The following is a 25497-nucleotide window of genomic DNA, read 5'->3' as shown; positions in this document are numbered from 1 at the left end:
GGCTAGAGAGTCAAAGTCAAACCTCCTGCATGGCAGCAATGAAACTGAACTATTAGGTCAGAGACTCATATCTGCTACTACTGATCTAGACTAGGAATGACACTTACCACTGAGGAAGAAGAAAAGGAGGATGAAGAATACCATGTAGAGCGCAAAAATGCAGGAATCTAAAAACAGAAAAGAAGAATTACTTACATGTAATAACTGTGAGAGCACTGAGAGGAGAGGATCATCTTGCTCATAGCTGAAGAGGACTAGTAAGTATTGCTTTGGGAAATTTTAGAACTTAAAAAGTTTTGGGGAGAGGTAAACTATTGGAGTATATTCCTTAGTGTGCATGTGTTTGTTATAAAAAGCAAGCCAAAAGGTAGGAAAAAGCTTGGAGTTTGGAAGTTCGTTATAAAAAGCAAGCCAAAAGGTAGGAAAAAGCTTGGAGTTTGGGTGTTCGTTATAAAAAGCAAGCCAAAAGGTAGGAAAAAGCTTAGAGTTTTTGTATGTTTGTCTTTCCCTCTGATCCACCCCTAGCTTGTCCTTTTATTTATAGGCAGGGGACACTTTCACATTAAAAATCAATCAGCCTTTTATCAAAAAACACAGGACTGCCTCCGACCTTATCAAGAGTTGAATTATCCAGTTGCAGGACACTACCAGATTAATGGTGAATACACAAATACATTTAAAGGACTTTTATTTACACATTCCTACTCCCTTAGTAACGTAAACTTAACTAAGAACTCAACAAAATTAAGATGAAAGCAGGAATCTAACAGCAAGAGAGGTGCCTCCAGTCTCTGCATCGAATGTCACATTTATGATTTTTTACCCACTGGTGCAAGGTTGTATGTGTGCACCCAATGCAACAAGCTCCTAGCTCTCAGAGAACGAGTCCGATGTTAGGAGGCTAGAGTGGCAGACCTGAAGGAGCTGAGGCAGACAGAGAGGTTTATAGATGAGATCTTCAAGGACATACTAGTCAACTCCAGTCTGGCAACCCTGGTGCTGCCATAGAGAAAGAAGGTCTCCATGTAGAGAGCATCAACCTGGTGCAGGAGGAAGTTATCCTCTAGCAAGGACCTGCTCTCCAGGTGATGCATTCTTCTCTTGCATCAAGGATCTATCATCTAGGGCTACTGCCCAGGAGGGAAAGATTAGGTCGACATTCATAGTTGTTGATTTGATTATCAGGGATGTAGATAGCTGGGTGGCTGGTGGAGGCGAAGATCGCCTGTTAACATGCCTGCCCCTTCCAAAAGTGGCGACCTCGTGTGTCAACTAAAAACGATTTTAGACAGTACTGAGGAGGAGCAGCCTTTTGTGATACATATGGTCATCAATGATAGAGGAAAATATGGGAGGGAGGTTATGGCAGCCAAATTTAGGCTCTTAGGTAGAAAGTTTAAATCCAGAAACTCCAAGGTAGCATTCTCTGAAATGTTCCCAGTTCCACGCTCAGGTCCCCAAAGGCAGGCAGAGCTCCAGAGTCTCAATACGCGGATGAGACAATAGTGCAGGGAAGAGGGATTCAGTTTTGTAAAGAACGGGCTCCACCTCAACCAGAGTGGAAGTAGGTTGCTGGCGCTAACTTTTAAAAAGGAAATAGACCAACTTTTAAATTAGAACACGGGGGAAAGCAGACAGTCACTCGGCAGTGCATGGTTCGGAGGAATGTATTTTAGAAGGATACTAATAACATAGGAGAGTTAGGGCATCCTAACAGAGAGGTTCCAATAAAAGCAAATGTAGTCCTTGTGCCAATAAGTAAACAATCACATGAGCTAAAGAATTCTAATTTATCCCTAGCAACTGAAAAGCAGGTTAATACAAACAAAAAACACACTTTCCAGAGGAGGTGGTGAAGACAAAAACCATAAAAGATTTCAAAGGGGCATGGGATAAACACTGTGGATCGCTAAAGGATGGGAATGAAGAAAAGAGTGCAAGGGGGTAACTTGCTGATGTGGCAGTTACTACCAGCAAGAGGTAATGGGGAATAGAATGGTGACTTGTATGAAGTGGTAGATACTACAATAAGCTTGCTGGACAGACTGGATGGACCATTTGGTCCTTTTCCGCCGTCATTTCTATGTCTGTATGCCAATGCCAGAAGTCTAAGAAGTAAGATGGGAGAGTTAGCGTGCATAACAGTGAATGATGAGATAAACATAACTGGCATCTCAGAGACCTGGTGAAGGGACAGTGCTATAACAGGGTACAAATTATATCACAATGACAGGGAGGATAAACTTGGTGGGGGTGTAGCACTTATTGTTAGAAATCTGTTAGGAGTTAGACTGCGGAGTTAGCAATCTGTAATGGTCTGTGTTGCGGTCTCCTGAAAGAGGGAGGAGTTTAGCAATCTGTTGTAGTCTGATGCTAGGAAAGCTCTGTGATAGAGCTGGGAGTAGCAATCTGTAATGAATCTGATATAGTTGTGGGTGAATCCCTGGGCCGGAGGCAGATGACTACGCCCCTGGGAGGATACCCCGAGAGGGACCACCGGCTAGGCTTGAGTATGGAGACAGAGACACATTAGTTCTTTTATTACCAATTACCAAATCATTACCAATTACCAATTACCAAATCATTACCATTACCAATTACCAATCATTACCAATTACCAAATCATCAAGCAAAACCCTCGAGTTTTGGGACACCTGCCTCAAGTCCATAAACAACCTTCTATCAAGCCTCAACTTGATCCTGAACACAAAAAAGACGGAATATCTACTTATCTCACACGACGGCAATTTCACACAGCTTAACCCACTTCCTGCAACCCTTCCCTCTTTCTCCGCCGAAGTCAGAAATTTAGGAGTCCTCATGGATAAACAACTCAACTTCAAAAGCTTCATCAATAACACCACCAAGGACTGCTTTTTCAAACTCCAAGTCTTAAAACAACTCAGACCTCTCCTCCACTTCCACGACTTCCGTACAGTACTTCAGGCAATCATTTTCTCAAAGATAGACTATTGCAACTCACTTCTGATCGGCCTCCCTGCAAATACTATCAAGCCATTACAGATGGTACAAAATGCCGCTGCCAGGATTCTAACCAGATCCAAAAAATGGGACCACATCACCCCCATTCTGAAGATCCTCCATTGGCTCCCTATCAATTTCAGAATACTGTTCAAAGTTCTAACCATCACCCACAAAGCGATTTCCAACATCACACCTTTGGATCTCAAATTCCCTCTCAGATTGCACTTACCATCCAGGCCGGTAAGAGCAGCATATAAAGACACCCTCCAGGTTCCCTTTCTAAAAACAACTTCAGGATTGAGAGCCCTCTCAGCGTCTGGTCCAAAACACTGGAATTCTCTCCCTCCAGACCTACGGCTAGAACACTGCCCGGTTACTTTTAAGAAAAGACTCAAAACCTGGTTGTTCAATCAGGCCTTTTCCCATTCAGATAATCCTCTGAATTAAATTCCTCCCGTTCCCCAGCAGTATTACACCCTTCCTATTCATTTATATCTCCTTAGTCAAAAAAATTTCATGTCCAGATTTTGCCCCTCTACTTAGCTCCTGTTGCCTTCACTACGGTTCACATACCTATTCCTCACCCCACTAGCCGTTTATTATATTGTACAGTGACACCCTTATATGCCCCTCTGTTCCATGATTTCAATTTGGTGCAATACCTTAGCGTCAACCCCTAGTTTTCTGTTTCTTAGTTCAAGACCTAAGCCTAAGCCTCTGCGACCACGGAAGTATTATATTTACTCTCTCTGGGACACTGTTTTCTGTACAAATGTTAAATGTTGTTCTGCTTGTTTGTTGGTTAATAAGATATTTATTATTAGTTCTTTGTAATTGTTCACATTTGAAGCTCTGTTAATGTTCTATGTAATTGCTTTCATTTACCGAAGCACTGTTTTCTGTTCAATGTAAACCGAACTGATTTGTAAACCCTTACAAGAATTTCGGTATATAAAACTGTTAAATAAATAAATAAATAAATTAAACAGGTTTCTGAAACCACCAGAGGTGGCAGTAGTGAGCTGATATGCCGGGCAGGGCTATAGTCCCTCAGGTACTGGAACAGCGATCCCAGGATGGCTGAGCTGTTGAGAAACTGTAGAAAGTGAGTAGGTAGAGTAGGCAGAGTTCATGAACAGAACTAGATGATAAAACTTACGTAAGGTCTCAAGGAGGCTCAGGAGCTGGAAAGGTTTAGGCCCTCGAGGAGCGAGTGCCTGGTTCCAGGGAAAGCTCTGAGAGAGCAATGGTAACTCACAAATGATTGTAGCAATGATAGCTTCCAGGCAGTAGAGAATCTTCAAAGTGTCCAGGAACATGGGCCCTCAAGGAGCGAGTACCGGTTCCTATCGTAATCTGAAATAAAGAAAAAGAGCGAGGCCCCCGAGGTGCGGGTACCTCTGGTAAGTCCGAGGAGGCAGAGTAGCTTGGATAACCAAAGCAAGTCCTAAGCGTATCCTTGGCAAATCCTTGCTAACTCAGCTTGTTAGTGATATCACAGACCTTTAAATATTGGAAGCGGATGACGTCATCTCAGGGGGACGCCACTGAGGTTCGCGCCCTTGCTGGTACTTCAGGCAACATGACGGATCTGTAACGTCGAGCTGGTCTGGGGGTGCCGGAGGGAGACGGCATGGAGACGCCGCAGCAGCCAGCCGTCCATCAGACCCGGAGGGAGTCGCCATAGAGGTAAAGTGGGTGGAGTGAGGGCGTCGAGCAGCGACGCAACAGTACCCCCCTTCAAAGGGCGATCTCCTCTTCGGGTACCAGGCTTAGGTTTAAAAGGATGCACGAGGTAGAACTGATGAAGCATCTCTTTGTCCAAGATATTGGTCTGAGGCTCCCAAGAGATTAAATCGAGGCCGAAGCCTTCCCAAATCAGAAGGTATTCAAAAGTCTTGCCTCTGTTATGAACATCCAGAATCTCTTTGATCTTAATTTCTAATTCGTCTTCTGCATTGATGACAGATGGATCTTGAGATTTGGAAGAATCTTGCAGAGTTTTATAGATGATATCAGAAGTAATGGATTGAGCTGCTGTGGACGTCACTGAAGGTTTCAGTGGAAGTGGTGATGTTGAGGTGCGTCCAAAACTCACTTCTAAAGAGGACTCTCCAGTAAAAATTGCTGGATGAGAGATGAATTAGAATTCAGCAGTAATAAATAACTGCTATGGACGTCACTGAGGCTTCAGCGGAAGTGGCGATGATGGGGTACGTCCAAGATCCACTTCTAAAGGATGATGGCATTACCAGCGGAAACAGACTAGCTGGTTGCCAGAGATATCTTCCTCAGATCAGTCATGTGTTGTGGCTCATCAGACACATCCTCCGAATGGATGGAAAGTGACAGATATCTCTAAGTTTATAATTCGTGAATGCGGATAGATATTGAACGCCTTTGAGCCAAAGTGAACGTAGAAGGCGCTAAGAATATCAGCAGCCATGTGTTGAACTGCCGTGGACATCACTGAGATCTTCAGGAGAAGTGGCGATGTAAAGGAACGTCCAAAGCCCACTTCAAATTGTGATGCAATAATGGATCTTCTAATTTGACGAAGGGACTCCTCAGGTCTTCCACTAGACGTCTGAGAAGATTGCCTCCTGCCCCTGAGTCATCAGGGCAGGAGTCTGAACCGTAGCCGGTTCACAGATCACGGAGACTGGAAGAGATACCGGAGGAGAAAGCGCAGTATGGCCCAAGAACAGTCCTCCCGCGGGACTTAGGCCCGTCCGTATCTTGGACAAATGGGGCATGTAGAGACATCATTGCCGAACTGACCACAGTACATGCACAGGCTGCATTTCTTCCGAAATCTTCTCTCCTTGGAGGTCAAGTGTCCATGACCAAGTTGCATTGGTTCATCTTTATCAGCAGCAGAAGTTACTGGAACCATCCGAGCTGCAGTGGTAGTACTAGCCTGTTTCAACTCAAGTAACACCTTAGGTCAGAGTTCCTTCACCTTGTCTCGGACCGGTGATCAATCCGAGTGGCCAAGGCTATTAATTTGTCCAACAAATCAGGTGTCTGGCGAGCGGCCAGCTCGTCCTTTAAGGCTTCTGCAGAAGAGAGTCTTAAGACATTTGGGATCCTAGCAAAGTTCCACTGCAAGGGTACTGAATTTTATGGCGAATTCAGCCAGAGATCTGTTGCCTTGCTTCAAGTCCACCAAAGCAAAACCGGCAACAGAATTATGATCCATCAAAGACGGATTTAAACAAGTCCATAAATCCTTCTATGTCCTGCAAAATAGGGTGTACAACAGGCGTAGGCATGTTTAAGAATACCAGCGTAGTCCCGATGTATTCCACGCATCAAGAATGGTAGAAGGAAAGCAAAACGATTACCGTCATGGTTAAAAGGTGAGGTGAAAGAGACTACTTTAGCTAAAAAAAATCCTTCAAAAATTGGAAGAAGGATCCATCTGAAGAAAATAGGATAAAACATAAGCATTGTCAAGTTAACTGTAAAACATTGCTAAGACAGGCGAAGAGAGAATTTGAAATGAAGATGGCCATAGAGGCAAAAACTCATAATAAAAACTTTTTAAAATATATCCGAAGCAAGAAACCTGTGAAGGAGTCGACTGGACTGTTAGATGACCGAGAGGTTAAAGTGGCTCTTAGGGAAGATAAGGCCATTGCAAAAAGACTAAGAACATAAGAACATAAGAAATTGCCATACTGGGTCAGACCAAGGGTCCATCAAGCCCAGCATCCTGTTTCCAACAGAGGACAAACCAGGGCACAAGAACCTGGCAATTACCCAAACTCTAAGAAGAGCCCATGCCACTGATACAATTAATAGCAGTGGCTATTCCCTAAGTAAATTTGATTAATAGCTGTTAATGGACTTCTCCTCCAAGAACTTATCCAAACCTTTTTTGAACCCAGCTACACTAACTGCACTAACCACATCCTCTGGCAACAAATTCCAGAGCTTTATTGTGCGTTGAGTGAAAAAGAATTTTCTACGATTAGTCTTAAATGTGTTACTTGCTAACTTCATGGAATTCCCCCTAGTCCTTCTATTATTCGAAAGTGTAAATAACCGATTCACATCTACTCGTTCAAGACCTCTCATGATCTTAAAGACCTCTATCATATCCCCTCTCAGCCGTCTCTTCTCCAAGTTGAACAGCCCTAACCTCTTCAGCCTTTTCTCTTAGGGGAGCTGTTCCATCCCCTTTATCATTTTATTTGCCCTTCTCTGTACCTTCTCCATCGCAACTATATCTTTTTTGAAATGCGGTGACCAGAATTGTACAGTATTCCAGGTGCGGTCTCACCATGGACCGATATAGAAGGATTATGACATTTTCCGTTTGCTTTTTTGACTGCTGCAGCACACTGAGCCGACGATTTTAAAGTATTATCCACTATGATGCCTAGATCTTTTTCCTGGGTGGTAGCTCCTAATATGGAACCTAACATAGTGTAACTACAGCAAGGGTTATTTTTCCCTATATGCAACACCTTGCACTTGTCCACATTAAATTTCATCTGCCATTTGGATGCCCAATCTTCCAGTCTTGCAAGGTCTTGCTTCTGTATTTACTAATGAGGATGTTAGGGCGATACTAGTCCCAGAGATGGTTTTCAAGGGAGATGAGTCCGATTAATTCAACTGAATCACTGTGAACCTGGAAGATGTACTAGGCCAGGATTGACAAACTAAAGAGTAGCAAATCACCTGGATCGGATGGTATGCATCCTTGGGTACTGAAGGAACTAAAAAATGAAATTTCTGATATTAGTTAAAATTTGTAACCTATCATTAAAATCATCCATTGTATCTGAAGACTGTTGAATGGCCAATGTAACCACAATAATTAAAGAGAGCCCCAGTGGCAATCTAGGAAACTACAGACCAGTAAGCCGGACTTCAGTGCCGGAAAAAATAGTGGAAATTATTCTAAAGATCAAAATTGTAGAGCATATAGAAAGACATGGTTTAATGGAACACAGTCAACATGGATTTACCCAAGGGAAGTCTTGCCTAACAAATCTGCTTCATTTTTTTGAAGGGGTTAATAAACATATCAATAAAGGTAAACCGGTAGATGTAGTGAGAGGCTTCTAAGAAAACTAAAATGTCATGGGATAGGAGGCGATGTTCTTTTGAGGATTACAAACTGGTTAAAAGACAGGAAACAGAGAGTAGGATTAAATGGTCAATTTTCTCAGTGGAAAAGGGTAAACAGTGAAGTGCCTCAGGGATTTGTACCTGGACCGGCGCTTTTCAATATATATATAAATGATCTGGAAAGGAATACGATGAGTGAGGTTATAGGAAAATTGGTTCTTATCTGCTAATTTTCATTCCTGTAGTACCACGGATCAGTCCAGACTATTGGTTATGCCTCCCTTCCAGCAGATGGAGACAGAGAAAAACTCGAAGGGCACCCCCCTCTTAACCTGGTGTGCCACCTGCATCTCTTTCAGTATCAAGATTATCCAAGCAGAACAAAAATATCAACAATGAATCAAGCAAGGACCAAACCTTGGAAAACAGAGAACTTTAAAATTAGAACTGGTGGGAACCCATGCCCCACCCAACAAGAAAAGCAACCTGTAGCCTTCCTCTGTAGTCTTCTGCAATAAAACTGAATATCAGAGCGGACTCTCATGCAATACCCTCAATGGGCGAGTATGTGGACTGATCCGTGGTACTACAGGAACGAAACTTAGCAGGTAGGAACCAATTTTACTTTCCCTGTACGTACCCGGATCAGTCCAGACTGTGGGATGTACCAAAGCTTCCCTAGACAGGGTGGGACGTTGAGAGTCCCGCTCGAAGAACACCACTGCTAAAACTGCTGACATCTGGAGCCTGGACGTCCAAGCCCTAGTGACGAGCAAATGTATGCAGTGTCTTCCATGTAGCCGCTCTACAGATTTCTTGTGGCGACACCAGCTGGCATTCAGTCCAAGAAGCCGCCTGGGAGCGAATGGAATGGGCTTTCAACCCCTCGAGAACCGGTCGTCCTTTACAAATGTAAGCGGATGAAATAGCCTCTTTTAACCTTCGCGCAATAGTTGCCTTAGACACTTTCTGGCCCTTCTTAAGACTGCTCCACAAGACAAACAAATGATCTGAAACTGTGAAAGGATTTGTGACTTCCAAATAGCACAAAAAAATCCTTCTAACATCCAAACGCCTGAGTTCCCTCGTGTGCAGGATATCGGCCGTTAAACTTGAAAAGGCTGGGAGCTCCACTGATTGACTTAAATGAAAGGTTGAGAGCATCTTTGGCAAAAAGGAAGGCACCGTTCTAAGAGAGACTCCCGAATCAGAAATTCTCAAAAAAGGCTCCCTTAAGAGAGGGCCTGCATTTCCGAGATTCTGCCAGCAAAAACACCGTTTTCAAAGTGAGGTCCTTTAACATGGCATGTTTAATAGGTTCGAAGGGCGGATCACACGAGACTCTAAGCACCAAATTAAGGCTCCATGAAGATCACACAGGATGGATGGGAGGATTCAAATGCTTCACTCCCCTGAGGAATCGCACCACATCCGGATGCAACGCTAACAACCTGCCTACAAGAGAACCCAAGGCCGCCATTTGTACATGGAGAGAATTAAAAGACAAGCGTTTGGATAAGCTGCTTTGCAAAAATACCAAAATGTGAGCAACTGAAGCATGCCTGGGAAAAACTCCTTGCTCGCGATACCCCGCCTCGAAGACTCTGACATATGACAGGGAGGTAGAGGTCTTCCTGGCTTGCAGTAGAGTAGTAATTACCTCCTCCGAATACCCTTTCTTCTTTAATCGCCTCCTTTCAAAAGCCAGGCCGCTACACAAAGGCGATCTGCCTGGTTGAAAAATATAGGACCTTGACAAAGCAGATTCAAAAGATGTCCGAGCCTCAGAGGCCCATCTACAGCAAGATTGACCAGATCCGCGAACCACGGATGTCGGGGCCACTCTGGAGCAACTAGAATTACTCTCCCTGGATGAACTTTGCCTGCGTAGAACTTTGCCCACCAGAGGCCAGGGAGGAAACACATACAGGAGAACTGAAGTTGGCCACGGAAGCACCAGCGCATCGACTCCCTCTGCGCCATGATCCCTTCTGCGACTGAAGAAGCGAGGGGCCTTGGCATGTCCTCGCTTCGCCATCAAGTCCATGTGTGGCGACCCCCATCTGCGCGAGATGAAATCCATTGTTTGGTCCAAAAGTTCCCACTCTCCTGGGTCTATACGCTTCCGACTCAGGAAATCCGCCTGTATGTTGTCTGTTCCGATGATGTGAGATGCTACAAGCAGAGCGAGATGTTTGTCTGCCCAAGCTATGAGTTGCTCCGCTTCATTGGCTACGGCTTGACTTTTGGTGCCGTCTTGACGGTTGATGTAGGCTACCGTCGTTGCATTGTCGGATAGGACTTGGACTGCCCGATTGCGTAACAGTGGGAGGAAGTGCCGCAGCGCTAACCGATCTGCTTTGGTCTCCAGGCGATTGATCGACCAACTCGACCCCTCAGTCAACCAGCGGCCCTGGACCAAATGGGACTGACAGACTGCTTCCCAGCCAGAGAGACTGGCATCAGTGGTCACTACAATCCAATTCAGAACTTCGAGTTCCATTCCATGAGTTAAGTTGTCCGGGACAAGCCACCAGCCAAGACTGGATCTAGCTGGATCGGTGAGAGGTAGAGGGAACTGATAACCCACCGATTTCGGATCCCAACGGGAAAGCAACACTCGCTGTAATGGTCTCATATGAGCAAAAGCCCAGGGAACCAACTCCAAGGTGGATGCCATGGAACCAAGAACCTGCAGATAGTCCCAGGCTTTGGGTAGCTGGAGCAACAACAAACCTGCTGTCAATTTGGCAATTCGGTCTGGCGGAAGGAACACCTTCCCCACACTGATATCGAACTAGGTCCCCAAGAAGTCCATCGTCTGTGACGGGAGAAGATTGCTATTGGCTTGATTGACAACCCATCCGAGCGACTCCAGAAGACTCAACACTTTGTTGATAGCCTCCTTGCAGAGGGCCCTCGACTTTGTTCGAATGAGCCACTCGTCTAGGTATGGATGAATGAGAAGCCCTTGCTTCCTCAGGGCTGCCGCCATGACCACCATAACCTTGATGAATGTGCGAGGAGCAGTAGCCAGACCGAATGGAGGGGGAAGAACTGGAAATGCATACCTAGGATCATGAAGCAAAGACATTTCTGATGATCCTCACAGATGGGTATGTGCAAGTATGCTTCCTTCAGATCCAGGGACACCAGGAACTCACCCTTGCGGACCGCCGCAATGACTGAGCGCAGAGTTTCCATGCAGAAATGCTGGATCATGAGGGCCCTGTTTACCTTTTCCAGGTCTAGGATAGGCCAGAAGGATTCCTCCTTTTTTGGAACCAAGAAATAGATGGAGTATAGCCCCGTCCTCTCGGTGAACAAGCCTTCCCACCCCGAAAGATATCAGGCGGTTGAGGGTCTGGCGGACGATCTGCGCCTTGGTCCGCGAACCGCAGGGGGAGACCATAAAAAGGTCTTGGAGAGGCCGAGCAAATTCCAAAGCATAGCCGTGTTCTATGATGCTTAGAACCCACTGATCAGAGGTTATTCTGGCCCATTCCTCGGGGAACTGGGATAACCGACCCCCAACATGAGGAATCGAGGGATGGGCCGGCTGTATCTCATTGAGAAGACTTGGATCCAAGGGATGTGGCAGCGCCCCCATCGCGAGAGGTTCTGCGCCCCCAAAAGGAAGAGTTCCAGGTTTGCAGCCTGGCCATTGGCTGCCTCTGCCCCGCAGCCTGCCCTCTACTTTGACGAAACCTCTGTTGTCCTCGAAAACGAGAGCGGGCTGATGGGAAGCCCCTAGAAGGTTTTGGTCTATCCTCCGGGAGCTTGTGGACCCTGTTTTCACTCAGGGACTTTATCAGCTGCTCCAAGTCTTCTCCGAAGAGAAACTTTCCTTTGAACGGTAACGCACTTAACTGGGCTTTGTAAGAGACATCTGCTGCTCATTTACAAAGCCACAGGAGCCGCCTTGCAGACACTGCGGACGATATAGTGCGAGAGGAAGTACGAAGAAGATCATACAGAGCATCCGCCCCATATGCAACCGCTGCCTCCAAGTGCTCCGCTTGTGCTGACTCATCAGGAGGGAGGTCTCTGGACATTAACAAATGTTGCACCTAGCGGAGGCTCGCCCGCAGCATGTAGCTACTACACACGGCTGCTCGGATACCCAGGGACGAAACCTCGAATATGCGCATGAGAACTTCCAGTTTCCTATCTTGAAGGTCCTTGAGTGCCACCGCTCCTGCGACTGATTGTGATCCTTTTGTCACAGCTAACACTGAGGCACCTACCTTAGGAGACTTCAAGAGGTCAAGGGACTCCTCGGGCAAGGGATAAAGTTTATCGATAGCCCGACCCACTCGCAAGCCCACTTCTGGCACATCCCACTCCCAGGCTATCAGCTGCTGAAGCATTGGATGAAAAGGAAAAGCTTTCGCTGGAGCCTGCAATCCCGCTAGGACCGGGTCCACGGAATCTTGTGGCAGGGTTTTCTGGGGGAGTTCTACCCCGAGCTCCGATAGGACCCAGGGAATAAGTGGAACAGCTGGACAACTTTCGAGTCGTCACTGTCCAGAGGAGCCGCCTTTCCCAGGTCTTCCTCTGACCCCGTTCCCAGAGTGGGCAAGGAGTAGCGAGCAGGTCTGGAGCCCCGATGTCCTCCGCGTCTGGAAGGGCAGACCCGCCCAAAAGTGAGGAGCCACACACCTTAGCGACACGCAGGGACGCCTGGGAGTCTAGTTGCTTGGCAACTTTGAGGGGAGGCCCAACCGAACGACCAGGATGCAAAGCACCGCTTTGCTGAGTCTGTGCAGCCAAAAAGGCTTTCTGCATTAGCAGCACAAAATCCAAGGTGAAGGCATTAGAGCCGGCCCCTTTCCCCACCAGGGGATCGGGCCCACCTTCAGACATGTCCTGGTCTGAATCTGAAAGATCCTCAGGACTAGCAGGAACCGGAGATAAATCGGGAGGGAGATCCCTCCCCCCATTGCCTTGGCCTGCGCTTCAGTGAAGGAATTCAAAATGGCTGCCGTTCCCGCACTGAGAGGGAACGGATTGGCTCGAGCCTCCTGAGGTGCTGATCTCTTTGCTGTACCTTGGGGCTTTGAGGAACTCCCCATTGCTTGAATTGAGCTACCTTCCCCGCTGGATAGACACCGAGAACACAGGCCTGTATGGGAGAGGCACGATGACGAATCCTCGCAGGCAATGCAGTGTGATGGACGTGGCATCGGGGAAGACGGGAGGGGGGGTGCCAACAGGGCAGAAAGAAAGTTGGGGCAGAAAATGAAGAGGCCAGGAGCCTGACCTACCAATAAAGAAACTGCCTGGACTCAACTCAGACCCGTACAACAGCACAGCCGCCGTAGGAAGCAAAAGAAACGGCAGAAAAAAGCTGACAAGCTGCTTTTTTTTTTTTTTTAATTGGGCCGGGGATACGAAAAGGGGAAGAGGGATCAGACCACCGGTAATCTTCCTCAGGTGCCCCGCGGGATTCACCAACCCCAGCTTCTGTGCAGGTGGGCACCCATCTCAGCACCAGTGATCAAACGGTATGGATTAATATCACAAAAAGGATATGGAAAAGAAGCACACGAACCCGAGTTTTGCAGTTCAAAACCACGGACTTTGATGAAATGGGGAAGTACCTGGAGGAAGAACTAAAAGGCTGGGAGAACGAGAGAGATGTGGAACAACAGTGGACCAAACTAAAAGGAGCAATTACCAAGGCAACTAATTAAGATGTTAGAAAAGTAAAGAAAAGCAAATGAAAAATGAAAACTATCTGGTTCTCAAAGGAGGTGGCTGACAAAATAAAAGCTAAAAGAACAGCATTCAAGAAATATAAAGGATCCCAAAAGGAGGAGCACAAAGAAGAATATCTGGTAGCACTGAGGGAGACAAAGAAAGTAATCAAGAAGGCAAAAAGTCAAGCGGAAGAAAGGATTGCCAAAGAGATTAAGAGAGGTGACAAAACATTTTTCAGATACATCAGTGAAAGGAGAAAAGTTCAAAGTGGTATAGTGAAATTGAAAGGTGAAAAGGATCAATGTGTGGAGAGAGACGAAGAAATGGCAGAAATATTAAACGAATACTTCTGTTCTGTGTTCACTAAGGAGGACCCTGGAGAAGGACCGTCGCTAGTTAACAAGAAATTGGAGGGGAGTGGAGTAGATGTACTCCATTTACAGTAGAGAATGTATGGGAAGAGCTGAGGAAACTGAAAGTAGACAAAGCCATGGGGCCTGATGAGGTTCATCCCAGGATACTGAGGAAGCTCAGAGATGTGCTGGCAGGTCCGCTGTGTGACCTGTTCAATAGATCCCTAGAAACGGGAGTGGTGCCGAGTGACTGGAGAAGAGCGGTGGTGATCCCGCTTCACAAGAGTGGAAACAGAGAAGAGGCTGGAAACTACAGACCGGTTAGCCTCACCTCAGTGGTGGGAAAAGTAATGGAGTCGCTGTTAAAAGAAGGAATAGTGAACTATCTACAGTCAGAAGAATTGCTGGACCAGAGGCAGCATGGATTCACCAGGGGAAGATCCTGTCAGACAAATCTGATAGAGTTTTTTGACTGGGTAACCAAGGAATTGGATCAAGGAAGAGCGCTCGATGTCATCTACTTGGACTTCAGCAAAGCTTTTGATACGGTCCCGCACAGGAGACTGGTGAATAAAATAAGAAGCTTAGGAGTGAGTGCCAAGGTGGTGACCTGGATTGCAAACTGGTTGACGGACAGAAGACAATGTGCGATGATAAATGGAACTTACTCTGAAGAGAGAGGGGTGTTGAGCGGAGTGCCGCAAGGGTCGGTGCTGGGACAATGTCCTGTTCAATATCTTTGTGAGCGACATTTCAGACGGGATAGAAGGTAAGGTTTGTCTTTTTGCGGATGACACTAAGATCAGCAACAGAGTGGACAGCCGGAAGGAGTAGAGAGAATGAGACGGGATTTAAGGAAACTGGAAGAGTGGTCGAAGATATGGCAGCTGAGATTCAATGCCAAGAAGTACAGAGTCATGCATATGGGGTGTGGAAATCCGGAAGAACTGTATTCGATGGGGGTGAGGGAAGGGCTGGTGTGCACGGAGCAGGAGAGAGACCTTGGGGTGATAGTGTCTAATGATCTGACGCGGCGAAACAATGTGACAAGGCGATAGCTAAAGCCAGAAGAATGCTGGGCTGCATAGAGAGAGGAATATCGAGTAAGAAAAGGGAAGTGATTATCCCCTTGTACAGGTCCTTGGTGAGGCCTCACCTGGAGTACTGTGCTCAGTTCTGGAGACCGTATCTCCGAAGGGATGGAGACAGGATGGAGGCGGTCCAGAGAAGGGCGACCAAAAAGGTGGAGGGTCTTCATCGAATGACTTATGAGGAGAGATTGAAGAATATAAATATGTACACCCTGGGGGAAAGGAGGTGTAGGGGTGATATGATACAGACTTTCAGATACTTGAAAGGTTTTAATGATCCAAAGACAACGACAAACCTTTTCCACTGCAAAAAATCAGCAGAACCAGGGGTCACGATTTAAAACTCCAGGGAGGAAGACTCAGAACCAATGACAGGAAGTATTTCTTCACGGAGAGGGTGGTGGATGCCTGGAACGCCCTTCCAGAGAAAGCAGTGAAGACCAAAACTATGAATGATTTCAAAGGAGCGTGGGATAAATACTGTGGATCCATAAAGTCTAGAGGATGTGAATGAAGAGAAGAGGCATGGGGGTGGCTTGAGGGAATGATGGCTACTACCTGGAGATGAATATCCTTATTCAATAATGCGACTCCAACATTGCTCTATGCTTCAACGGCAAGAGGAAATGTGGAAAAAAGAATTTGCCACCACATAAAAGCAGGGGAGTAGCTTGCTTGTTACGGCGGTTACTACCCCAAACAAAAAAATACCTGATACTTCACTTTCAACGCAAATCCAGCATAACTCTCTGTTTCAATGGCAAGGGAGGAAATTTTGTCAATTCACGCATATCCAGCATAGCTCTCTGCTTCAACGGCAGGGGAGGAAATTTGACAATTCACACATATCCAGCATAGCCCTCTGCTTCAACGGCAGAGGAGCAAGTTTGATATTTCACTTTCAATGCAAAGCCAGCATAGCCCTCTGCTTCAACGGCAGGGGAGCAAGTTTGATATTTCACTTTCAATGCAAAGCCAGCATAGCCCTCTGCTTCAGCGACAGGGGAGAATGAAGAAAGGTGGATCTATATTCAGGCAACAATCAACAAGGACTGAATTACACAGTCTGAATAAACAGATAAGCATGGGTGTAGCTTGCTTATTATGGTGGTTAATACCCCTAACTAAATTAAGCTATTTCACTTAGATGCAGTTCCAACACTGCTCTCTACATTAATGGTCGGGGTGGAAGGGAAATAGAATAAAAAAAGGTTACTAAGAGCCAAGAGAAACATAAGTATGTGAGAGAAAAAAAAATGTGAAAGCTTGCTGGGCAGACTGGATGGGCCGTTTGGTCTTCTTCTGCCGTCATTTCTATTTCTATGTTTCAAACCTGCTACCAGGGGGAATGGTCTCACCAGGACCTGCCTACCCCCTGAGAGGATATGCTTTTTTTTTTGTCCTGCTTGATTCCCTTTTGTTATTTTATATATATGTTTTATTTTTTTAAAGAGAGACTGCCTTAACCCCAAGATCAGGGCAAGACTGCAGAGTTTGCACCACCTCCATCTGCTGGAAACAGAGAAATACTGAAAAGATGCAGGTGGCACACCAGGTTAAGAGGTGCCCTTTGAGTTTTTCTCTGTCTCCATCTGCTGGAAGGGAGGCATAACCCACAGTCTGGACTGATCCGGGTACGTACAGGGAACAAATATGCGATCATACAAAATTATTCAGAGTAGTTAAATCACAAGAGGATTGTGATACATTACAGGAGGACCTTGTAAGACTGGAAGATTGGGCATCCAAATGGCAGATGAAATTTAATGTGGACATGTGCAAGGTGATGCATATAGGGAAAAATAACCCTTGCTGTAGTTACACGATGTTGGGTTCCATATTAGGAGCTACCACGCAGGAAAAAGATCTAGGCATCATAGTGGATAATACTTTAAAATCGTCAGCTCAGTGTGTTGCAGCAGTCAAAAAAGCAAAAAGAATGTTAGGAATTATTAGGAAGGGAATAGTTAATAAAATGGAAAATGTCATAATGCCTTTATATGGCTCCATGGTGAGACTGTACTTTGAATACTGTGTACAATTCTGGTTGCCGCATCTCAAAAAAGATATAGTTGTGTTGGAGAAGGTACAGAGAAGGGCGACCAAAATGATAAAGGGAATGGAAAAGCTTCCCTATGAGGAAAGACTGAAGAGGTTAGGGCTGTTCAGCTTGGAGAAGAGACGGCTGAGGGGGGATATCATAGAGGTCTTTAAGATCATGAGAGGTCTTGAACGAGTAGATGTGACTCGGTTATTTACGCTTTCGAATAATAGAAGGACTAGGGGGCATTCCATGAAGTTAACTAGTAGCACATTTAAGACTAATCCGAGAAAATTCTTTTTCACTCAACGCACAATTAAGCTCTGGAATTTGTTGCCAGAGGATGTGGTTAGGGCAGTTAGTGTAGCTGGGTTAAAAAATGGTTTGGATAAGTTCTTGGAGGAGAAGTCCATTAACTGCTATTAATCAAGATGACTTAGGGAATAGCCACTGCTATTAATTGCTTCAGTAGCACGGGATCTTCTTAGTGTTTGGCTAATTGCCAGGTTCTTGTGGCCTGGTTTGGCCTCTGTTGGAAACAGGATGCTGGGCTTGATAGACCCTTGGTCTGACCCAGCATGGCAATTTCTTATGTTCTTTTGTTCTTACAATATAACTTGTCTGTATGCAATGAAATACAATGAAATGTGAATCACTTTGAAATTTGCGAACTGCTTTGAAATTTTTGATACAACTGGACTTTGATCTCACTGAGCATAAAAAATTTAATTTAATGGGCTATGATTATACCACTGGTGTAAATTAGTTCATGCTATCAGCACTGACATTTATGCCCACATATGAGGTCTATGAAATGATACAAAAAAACCGTGACCCACGCTGATTTATCTTGTTTGTAAATTTTGTTGTACTTTAGCCTTCCTGTTAGTGCTATTATTATTAATGGCCCACCAGGGCTGAGGAAGAGGAGAGGACATAATTGTGTGGGCCAAGGGGAGAAGGATGAGGGAGTGTCTGACTGAATGGGCTGAAGAAAAGGCAGCAGCAGGCAGACCAATGGGAGGGAGGAAGCAGAGACATCAGCAGTTTACACAGGCTGAAGAGAAGGAAGCAAATGTGAGCAGGTCAAGGTTAGAGAAAAAGCAATCACCTAAGTGCTTGAACCAGCCAAAGAGGATAGCGCTGTCAACTCCTGAAAGAGCAATGCCAGGCCAGAGGAGGAGCGCCTGCTTATTGAGAAGAGTACAGAGGGAGGAAATGGTCTGAAAGAGAGGGAGACCGCTTGGGGAAGGGGATTTGAAGAATGGGAAAGTGCTTGCTGGCAGGGTTTGGGGGGCCTCTAGTGGAAAGAAGGCAAGGGTGGGGGCGGGATGGGTGGAGATGAAGATGTAAGTGCTGGGGGCAGGGTGCTAGCACAGCCCAGAGAGGAAAACAAGCAGAGAAGTACCTTCTCCCCTGCCTCCCACCTTGTACCAGAGAAGGGAAGTTGAGAGCTGTTACTGGTCCCTAGACCAGAATAAAATGTCAAGGCCTGGCTTTTACAGCCTCTGTCACAGCTGGCAAACGCTTGCTTGCCTTTTGATCATTTTAAACGTGTGTAATGCATTTTTCATCAAGACTTGCAGAGAGATGTTCGTAAACAATCTCCGCATCTCATGCTCAAGTGCTTTTAGCTTGCTTTGTAATTCCCTCCATTTTTTAACCTAAAACTATGGGAGCTTTGCTAGCATCACAGGCGCTGTTACTAAGCAGCCCCCCCCCCCCTACGCACCCACTCGTGCCCCTGAGGAGTGCGTGTGAAGCAGCCCCCGCCCCCCAGCAGATGCGGGGGCTCCATTTCCGCACCCTCCCCCAGCTCCTGCTAACCCGTGCTCTGCACAACCAGCCTGGGGACACAGTACCCTCCGAATCCCGCCAGGCGCCATTTCTCGCAGCAGCAGCAGCTTCGCCACTCGCATCCTTCAGCTAACACTCCGTCTCCCTCTCTGCACCCAACTTCCGGAGAACCCGCCCCTTCCGCACCGCCCCCCCAGCGGCTCAGCGGGTTGGCTCGTGCGCCCGTCGCTCTAACAGAATGCGGCTCAGGAGGTGGTGCTCTCGCTCTGCCTCCCATGATTGGTGCAGATGCGCCCCACCTTCTCTTCCTCGGTTCTGATTGGGTGAGGAAGGAGCACGTCGGCTGCGGGGAGCTTGTCGTTGTCACGTGACGAGGCTGTGGGAGGATGGCGGCTCCCAGCGAAGGTGAGCGCCGCGGCTCTTTCTTGCTTTACGGCGCTGTCGTGAGCGCGGGGGCGGGGGCGCGAGCGGCGCTTTTCCTTAGCTTCTTCCCTTCGGAGCGTTCGCCTCCGGTTAGGGCGGGAGACGGGTCCTGCTGGCTCGCACTGAGGCCCAGCCGGGGCGTGGGTACCTGCACATCCCCAATAAACCGATCCGCTACCCCGCCCCGCCTTCCCGGCTCGGCGCGCCCTAGGCACTTGCCTAGAGCTAAATCCAGGCCTGCAGAAACCCCGCTGTGCTCCTCTGGCAGCAGATTCCTCCGCTTATTGCACTTTAGTATTATTTGAAAGGGTAAATAAGCCTCCCGTATTTACCCGCTGCACCCCACTCCCGTATTTACCCGCTGCACCCCTCTCCCGTATTTACCCGCTGCACCCCACTCCCGTATTTACCCGCTGCACCCCACTCCTGTATTACCCGCTGCACCCCTCTCCCGTATTTACCCGCTGCACCCCACTCCCGTATTTACCCGCTGCACCCCACTCCTGTATTACCCGCTGCACCCCACTCCAGTATTTACCCGCTGCACCCCACTCCTGTATTACCCGCTGCACCCCTCTCCCGTATTTACCCGCTGCACCCCACTCCTGTATTACCCGCTGCACCCCTCTCCCGTATTTACCCGCTGCACCCCTCTCCGTATTTACCCGCTGCACCCCACTCCTGTATTACCCGCTGCACCCCACTCCCGTATTTACCCGCTGCACCCCTCTCCCGTATTACCCGCTGCACCCCACTCCCGTATTTACCCGCTGCACCCCACTCCCGTATTTACCCGCTGCATCCCCAATCCTGTATTACCCGCTGCACCCCACTCCTGTATTTACCCGCTGCACCCCACTCGTGCCCCCTCTCAGTGTCTCAGAGCCCTCGCCTGCGCAGCCTCTCATCCTAGGGGAGATGCCCCATCCCCTTCATCCCTTCTGCCGCCCTCCTCTGCACCTTGCCTAGCTCTGCGATGTCTGTCCTGAGATGGGGCGACCAGAACTGCCCAGGGTGGTCACACCATGGCTTAATAAGGAGGCAATATGATATTTTCAATTTTATTCTCCAATCCTTTTTGGATCGTGCCTAACTTTGGGGCTGATCCAATATGGAGATTAGCATGTCCAAATCACTGTTTAGCAAATATCCCTCATCACATGTAAATTCCATGTAGATGAGGCTATTAGCTAATCCCCGTGATCCAATTATTTTCTGCAATCTGCCCTCAGAATGCAGCAAATATTACACTAGAGCAGGGCACATTGAAAGAAAAGAAAAATCCTGCTTTCTCTGATTCCTCCTAATTGTATCGTAGCGGTACTAAGGAGGAACCAAAGAAAGCAGTGATTTAAAAAAAAAAAAAAAAAACCAATTTGAAAAAACAATTCTGGATGTCCAATGCACACACAAGATACTCGGTCCAGACTGTGTATCTTGTGTGTGTGTGTGAGGCAGTAGCAGGGGAAAATGGACACTCGTAGGTTGTGCATTCATTTTTCCAACTGGCCTGACAGCCACCTCTCCTGTGTGCCTGATGCCGAGAAGGTGCTAGGGACGTTCATTTGTTCCTACTGCCTCCTTTTTAGCGTGGCCCCTTATTTTAATATTGGATCGCAAGCCCAGGAGAAGTGTCTGGGCATGCTTTAGAGAAACGGGCACTCAACACTGAATGCCCGTTTTCTGCGCACATTTATTGCATCAGCCCGTTTGTTTGCTTTTTTAACTGCTGATGCGCACAGAGCCAGGGATTTCAAGGTATTGTCCACAGTGGTGACTCCCAATATAGAATCCAGCATCATGTACCTGTAATTGGGATTATTTTCTATATGTGCATCACTTTTCTACATTACATTTGCCATTCAGTTGCCCAATCTCCTATTTTCAAATCTCCTTTTGCAGTCACTCACAGCTTTGAATAATTGTGTCATCTATAGATTTCATCACCTCCCATGTTTTTTCAGATCATTTGTGAATATGTTAAACAGCATAAGTTCCAGTATCTATCCCTGTGGTACTTCACAAATGACCTTTCTCCATTTGGAAAACTGACTATTTAGTCCTACCCCTTGTTCCTGTCTTTTAACCAATTCCCAATCCACAATAGGATACTACTACTTATCTCTTGATTTTTTAATTTCCTGAGGCATCTCTCATGGGGGACTTTGTCACTTGCCTTCTGAGAATCCAAATACTCTATATCAGCCAGTTCACCTTTTTTCTACATGTTTGTTTACACCTTTAGATACGTTTAAAAAATGGAATTCATAATGATTGCCTGAGGCAAGAATGTGTTATTTTGAACTCTGCGTCAGTGACTGTTCAATTTCTTTTCTTTTCTTACACTTTGCCATGGTTAAATGTAAAGGGAAATTGAAGAGGCCTCCAGGACCCCTGCCATGCCTGTTAACCAGTTGCGGATCACTGAGTTCATGGCATGTCTGAACCTTATTTCATCCAGCAGAGTATCTGTTGCGGGAAGTGGTGGAGGAGTAGTCACTTCACTAGAGTTGGCTGCAGCTTTGAGCTTTCCGCTGCAGTGCCACATTTTCTCTGATCTAGAGAGCAGCGGGAGAGAGTCTCAGGCTTGGAGACCTGCAACGGAGATGGCACAGAGGAGTCGGGAATACTGGGTAGTCTGCAGAACTCAGGACGGGAAAGAGAACTTGGAGCATCTCCCTGGAAGATCATTGACAGAATTGAGAGAGAGTAGTTCATCTGGGACTGGGTTAAGCAAAGTCTCTCCGTAGATACTACTTATTGAGCTTGAGCTCCAAACAGACATTTGCTAAGCTGTCTATTGTTATGCTAGAGTCTGTTTGATCTTCATTGACCGGACTTGAACAGATACTTAAATTTATGGCTATCTTGCTGGTAGGGTTTAACTCTTGCTTTCGAGTACAAGATATGTTTAAACAATGGGAGGATATTAAAATAATAGAGCAATGTACTAGTTAGAGTTACTTAGGATAAGAATGTGATCCATTGGAAGTTTAGAAAATCTGGATAACTTGTCTAGAGCTTTGAATTTGAGAATACTCTGTTTTCCAGTTCTCTATGTCTCTGGAGGAATTATTTAAGCAATACCTTTCTGGAAATTATTTATCATCTAGGAAAAGGAGAGATGTTCAGGCTAGAGGTTTGCACAGTGGAGAATTATCCATCAATAGCTTGGACTTGACTGGATTTCTAGAGGGATCTAAAGAAGGTGGCATTTCGAAGGTGGCACTCTTCTGGTGTCCTTTATATTTCCTCAGGATAGACTCTGTTCTACATACGCTTTTTAGGAAGAGACAAGAATTTTTTCTGGCCAGAAAATTAGTATTTCCTGATGTATATAAGTCGATAGAGGCACACAGGCAGAAAAGTTTAGAGTTGTGCAAGGAGGTGGTCTCCTTGGGTACTAAAATATGTCATTTCCTTGTAAATATGCCTTAGTTTTGCTGCACTTTCAGCCTTTACAACTGCTTTTTTTTTCTAGATTCTAAATGTAGTGGGGGGTTACTGGGGCCAATGGGTGATATGTAGACCACTTAGTTGATTTAGATCTTATATATATTGCACCTTGCACTCCTCATTTTATTTTTCTTCTTGCTTGTTTTATCATCATGATTGCTTATTTATGATACCCTTTTCCATCTGAGGATTCAAAGCTTGTTACAAATAGGCATATTCTATGGTACAATTTTTTTTTTTAAAGTGCTACTCTCTTTTTTAAGAATCCCCTCTCATTTGTGGACTAAGATTCTGGGAGTTTATGGTTTACTGTAAACATCATTTCCTCATTATCTTTGTTTAACGTCCCTTATCCATTTCTTTGTCAAAATTGTCTTGATGTATGTATTTATTCTTTTGGATAATAGAAAGACTGGGGGCACTCCATGAAGTTAGCATGTGGCACATTTAAAACTAATCGGAGAAAGTTCTTTTTTACTCAACGCACAATTAAACTCTGGAATTTGTTGCCAGAGGATGTGGTTAGTGCAGTTAGTATAGCTGTGTTTAAAAAAGGATTGGATAAGTTCTTGGAGGAGAAGTCCATTACCTGCTATTAAGTTCACTTAGAGAATAGCCACTACCATTAGCAATGGTTACATGGAATAGACTTAGTTTTTGGGTACTTGCCAGGTTCTTATGGCCTGGATTGGCCATTGTTGGAAACAGGATGCTGGGCTTGATGGACCCTTGGTTTGACCCAGTATGGCATTTTCTTATGTTCTTATTTTCCTCTTTCTGCAGGTGAGGGTTTGTGTATAAGTGCGGTCTTTGCCCGCAGTAGTTGTGATTCCAGATCTAATATGTCCGTATTTAGTGCTTTGTTACGGGAGCTGACATAAGAAATTTCCTAGCGTGTAGCCAGATGGACTCAGGACCAATGGGTATTGTACTCTTCTGCTAGTAGATGGGAGACAGAGTCAGATTTCAAAGCTGACGTCACTCTACATATACTTGTGCAGGAGGCTTAGCTCTTCAGTATTTCTCCATCTCCACAGCAGTTTCGGATACTATCCCATACTAGAACAGTGTAACAATTTAAAACAAAGAAGAAGAAAATTTACTTTAAGAAGATCGAGCCCCGCTTCTTCTGCGATGATATCTAAGGTTCCCTCCCCCAGTCGAGAATTCCTGAGGTGATTTCCGAGATCCCTCAGAGGTAAGCTTTGGTCCGGCAGTCAAATTCCGGCGTGGACTTAGCCCCTCCGGGTGGCTGAAAGGCAGCAGGTGCAGAATCGAGCGTGGAGGTGAAGGTATTTCCCTCTCCCCCCGCAGCTGGAGACCGCCCGGCATGCAATCTGTAAGCGCCGAGGCCAGGTAAGGTAGAAACTTTTAAATCTAAGTCTCCGGTCTCCAGAGCTCAAACAGCAGTATCATACACTTCTTCTGGCGAGGTTTAAAGGGCACCGATCGGGTTGAGCAGCCCCGGGCCGGCTAGGCCCCGATCCGGTGCGAGGGCCCACACACATGGAGACACTCCGGGGGGGCGCCATTTTGTAATCTGGATTGTTGGCGCCATATTCCCCCCTTGTCCGGCAGTACGCACAGGGCAGGTCGATCGGCCAATGCGCCTAACTTGCGCGCGCACAACTTGGTCATGTGCACAACAAATTGTAACCCATGCACACAATGAGGCGCACCTGGCGCGCACATCTAAGCGCTCCTGCACGCATAACTTCACACGCACAAATATGGCACCACCGACCAAGAAGGCCAAGGGTCCCTCCCTCTGCACAGCCTGCCGCATAAGAGCAACACAATCAGAACTGGAGCCCCTCCTGTGCCAGCAGTGCAAAGAGGCTCAAGGGGAACCGAAACCTTGCCCCCTACAGTCTGGAGAGGGATCCGGAACCACTGATGATTGTACCCTGCACCTATGTATCTCCAGCTCGGCTCCACCACAGGAGGGCACCTCAGGGGCACGTACTCTAATCACCCCGGGGATCAATATAGACCCAGGGACCTTCTCCTGGGTGGAATTCTTTAGAGGGCTGCAAACCTTCATTCAGGCACAACCAGCCTGTGCTGTGCACCAGGCTCAACACCACCTGGAAGCTCAGGATCCTCCCGGCGCTACTCTGACCTCTCGAGATATGCCTCGCTTAACCAAGAGCCTCCCTACCTCTGATCCAGACTCCTCTAAGGGCGAGAGCGACTCCCTGGAAGGAGGAGAAATCCCTCCAGGGATGGAACCATAGCGAACCATGCTTCGCTTCTTCCACAAGGACAAATTACTAGCCCTTTTCCCCAGACTTTGAAGACGCTGAGTATCCTGGGCACTGACCCTATGGTGGAACCAAAGAAGAACCCCATATTGGTGTCCCTCTGTAAGGCCTCATGCTACTTTCCCGTGATGGAAGCCATCCAGGAACTGATTGACATGGAATGGAATACCCCGGAGGCCAGCTTCAAAGGGGGCGAGCCCTGGCACCGTGGCCAAGGAACGCCTGCGCTTCCCTAAAGCTGATTCCATGGTCTGTGCAGTCTCCAAGCGAACAACTATTCCCGTTGAGAGAGGAGCGGC

General features: G+C 46.7%; 2 protein-coding genes and 1 long non-coding RNA gene across 3 annotated transcripts in view; 2 read left to right on the top strand and 1 right to left on the bottom strand.

Annotated features, from left to right (window-relative positions):
* ALDH6A1 (aldehyde dehydrogenase 6 family member A1) overlaps positions 1-19265 on the bottom strand; it is a 167519-nt gene extending 148254 nt beyond the window's left edge. The window contains 2 exon segments of the mRNA XM_029598441.1: positions 108-167; positions 19121-19265. Coding sequence (XP_029454301.1) covers positions 108-167; positions 19121-19177 — 117 coding nt within the window. The 5' untranslated portion in view covers positions 19178-19265.
* A 71-nt stretch (positions 19266-19336) lies between these two features.
* Positions 19337-25497, top strand: part of LIN52 (lin-52 DREAM MuvB core complex component) — a 268699-nt gene continuing 262538 nt past the window's right edge. Inside the window, exon 1 of the mRNA XM_029598442.1 lies at positions 19337-19460. Coding sequence (XP_029454302.1) covers positions 19442-19460 — 19 coding nt within the window. The 5' untranslated portion in view covers positions 19337-19441. The remainder of the gene's footprint in view (positions 19461-25497) is intronic.
* On the top strand, positions 19495-22470 carry LOC115089962. The gene is made up of 2 exons (XR_003856280.1): positions 19495-19787; positions 21847-22470. It is a non-coding gene; the product is annotated as an uncharacterized LOC115089962 (long non-coding RNA).

This window comes from Rhinatrema bivittatum, chromosome 4 (assembly GCF_901001135.1).
Source record: "Rhinatrema bivittatum chromosome 4, aRhiBiv1.1, whole genome shotgun sequence".
NCBI classification, from domain to species: domain Eukaryota; kingdom Metazoa; phylum Chordata; class Amphibia; order Gymnophiona; family Rhinatrematidae; genus Rhinatrema; species Rhinatrema bivittatum.
The sequence above is the reverse complement of the archived record's forward strand: the minus strand, read 5'-3'. Positions and strand labels throughout refer to the sequence as shown.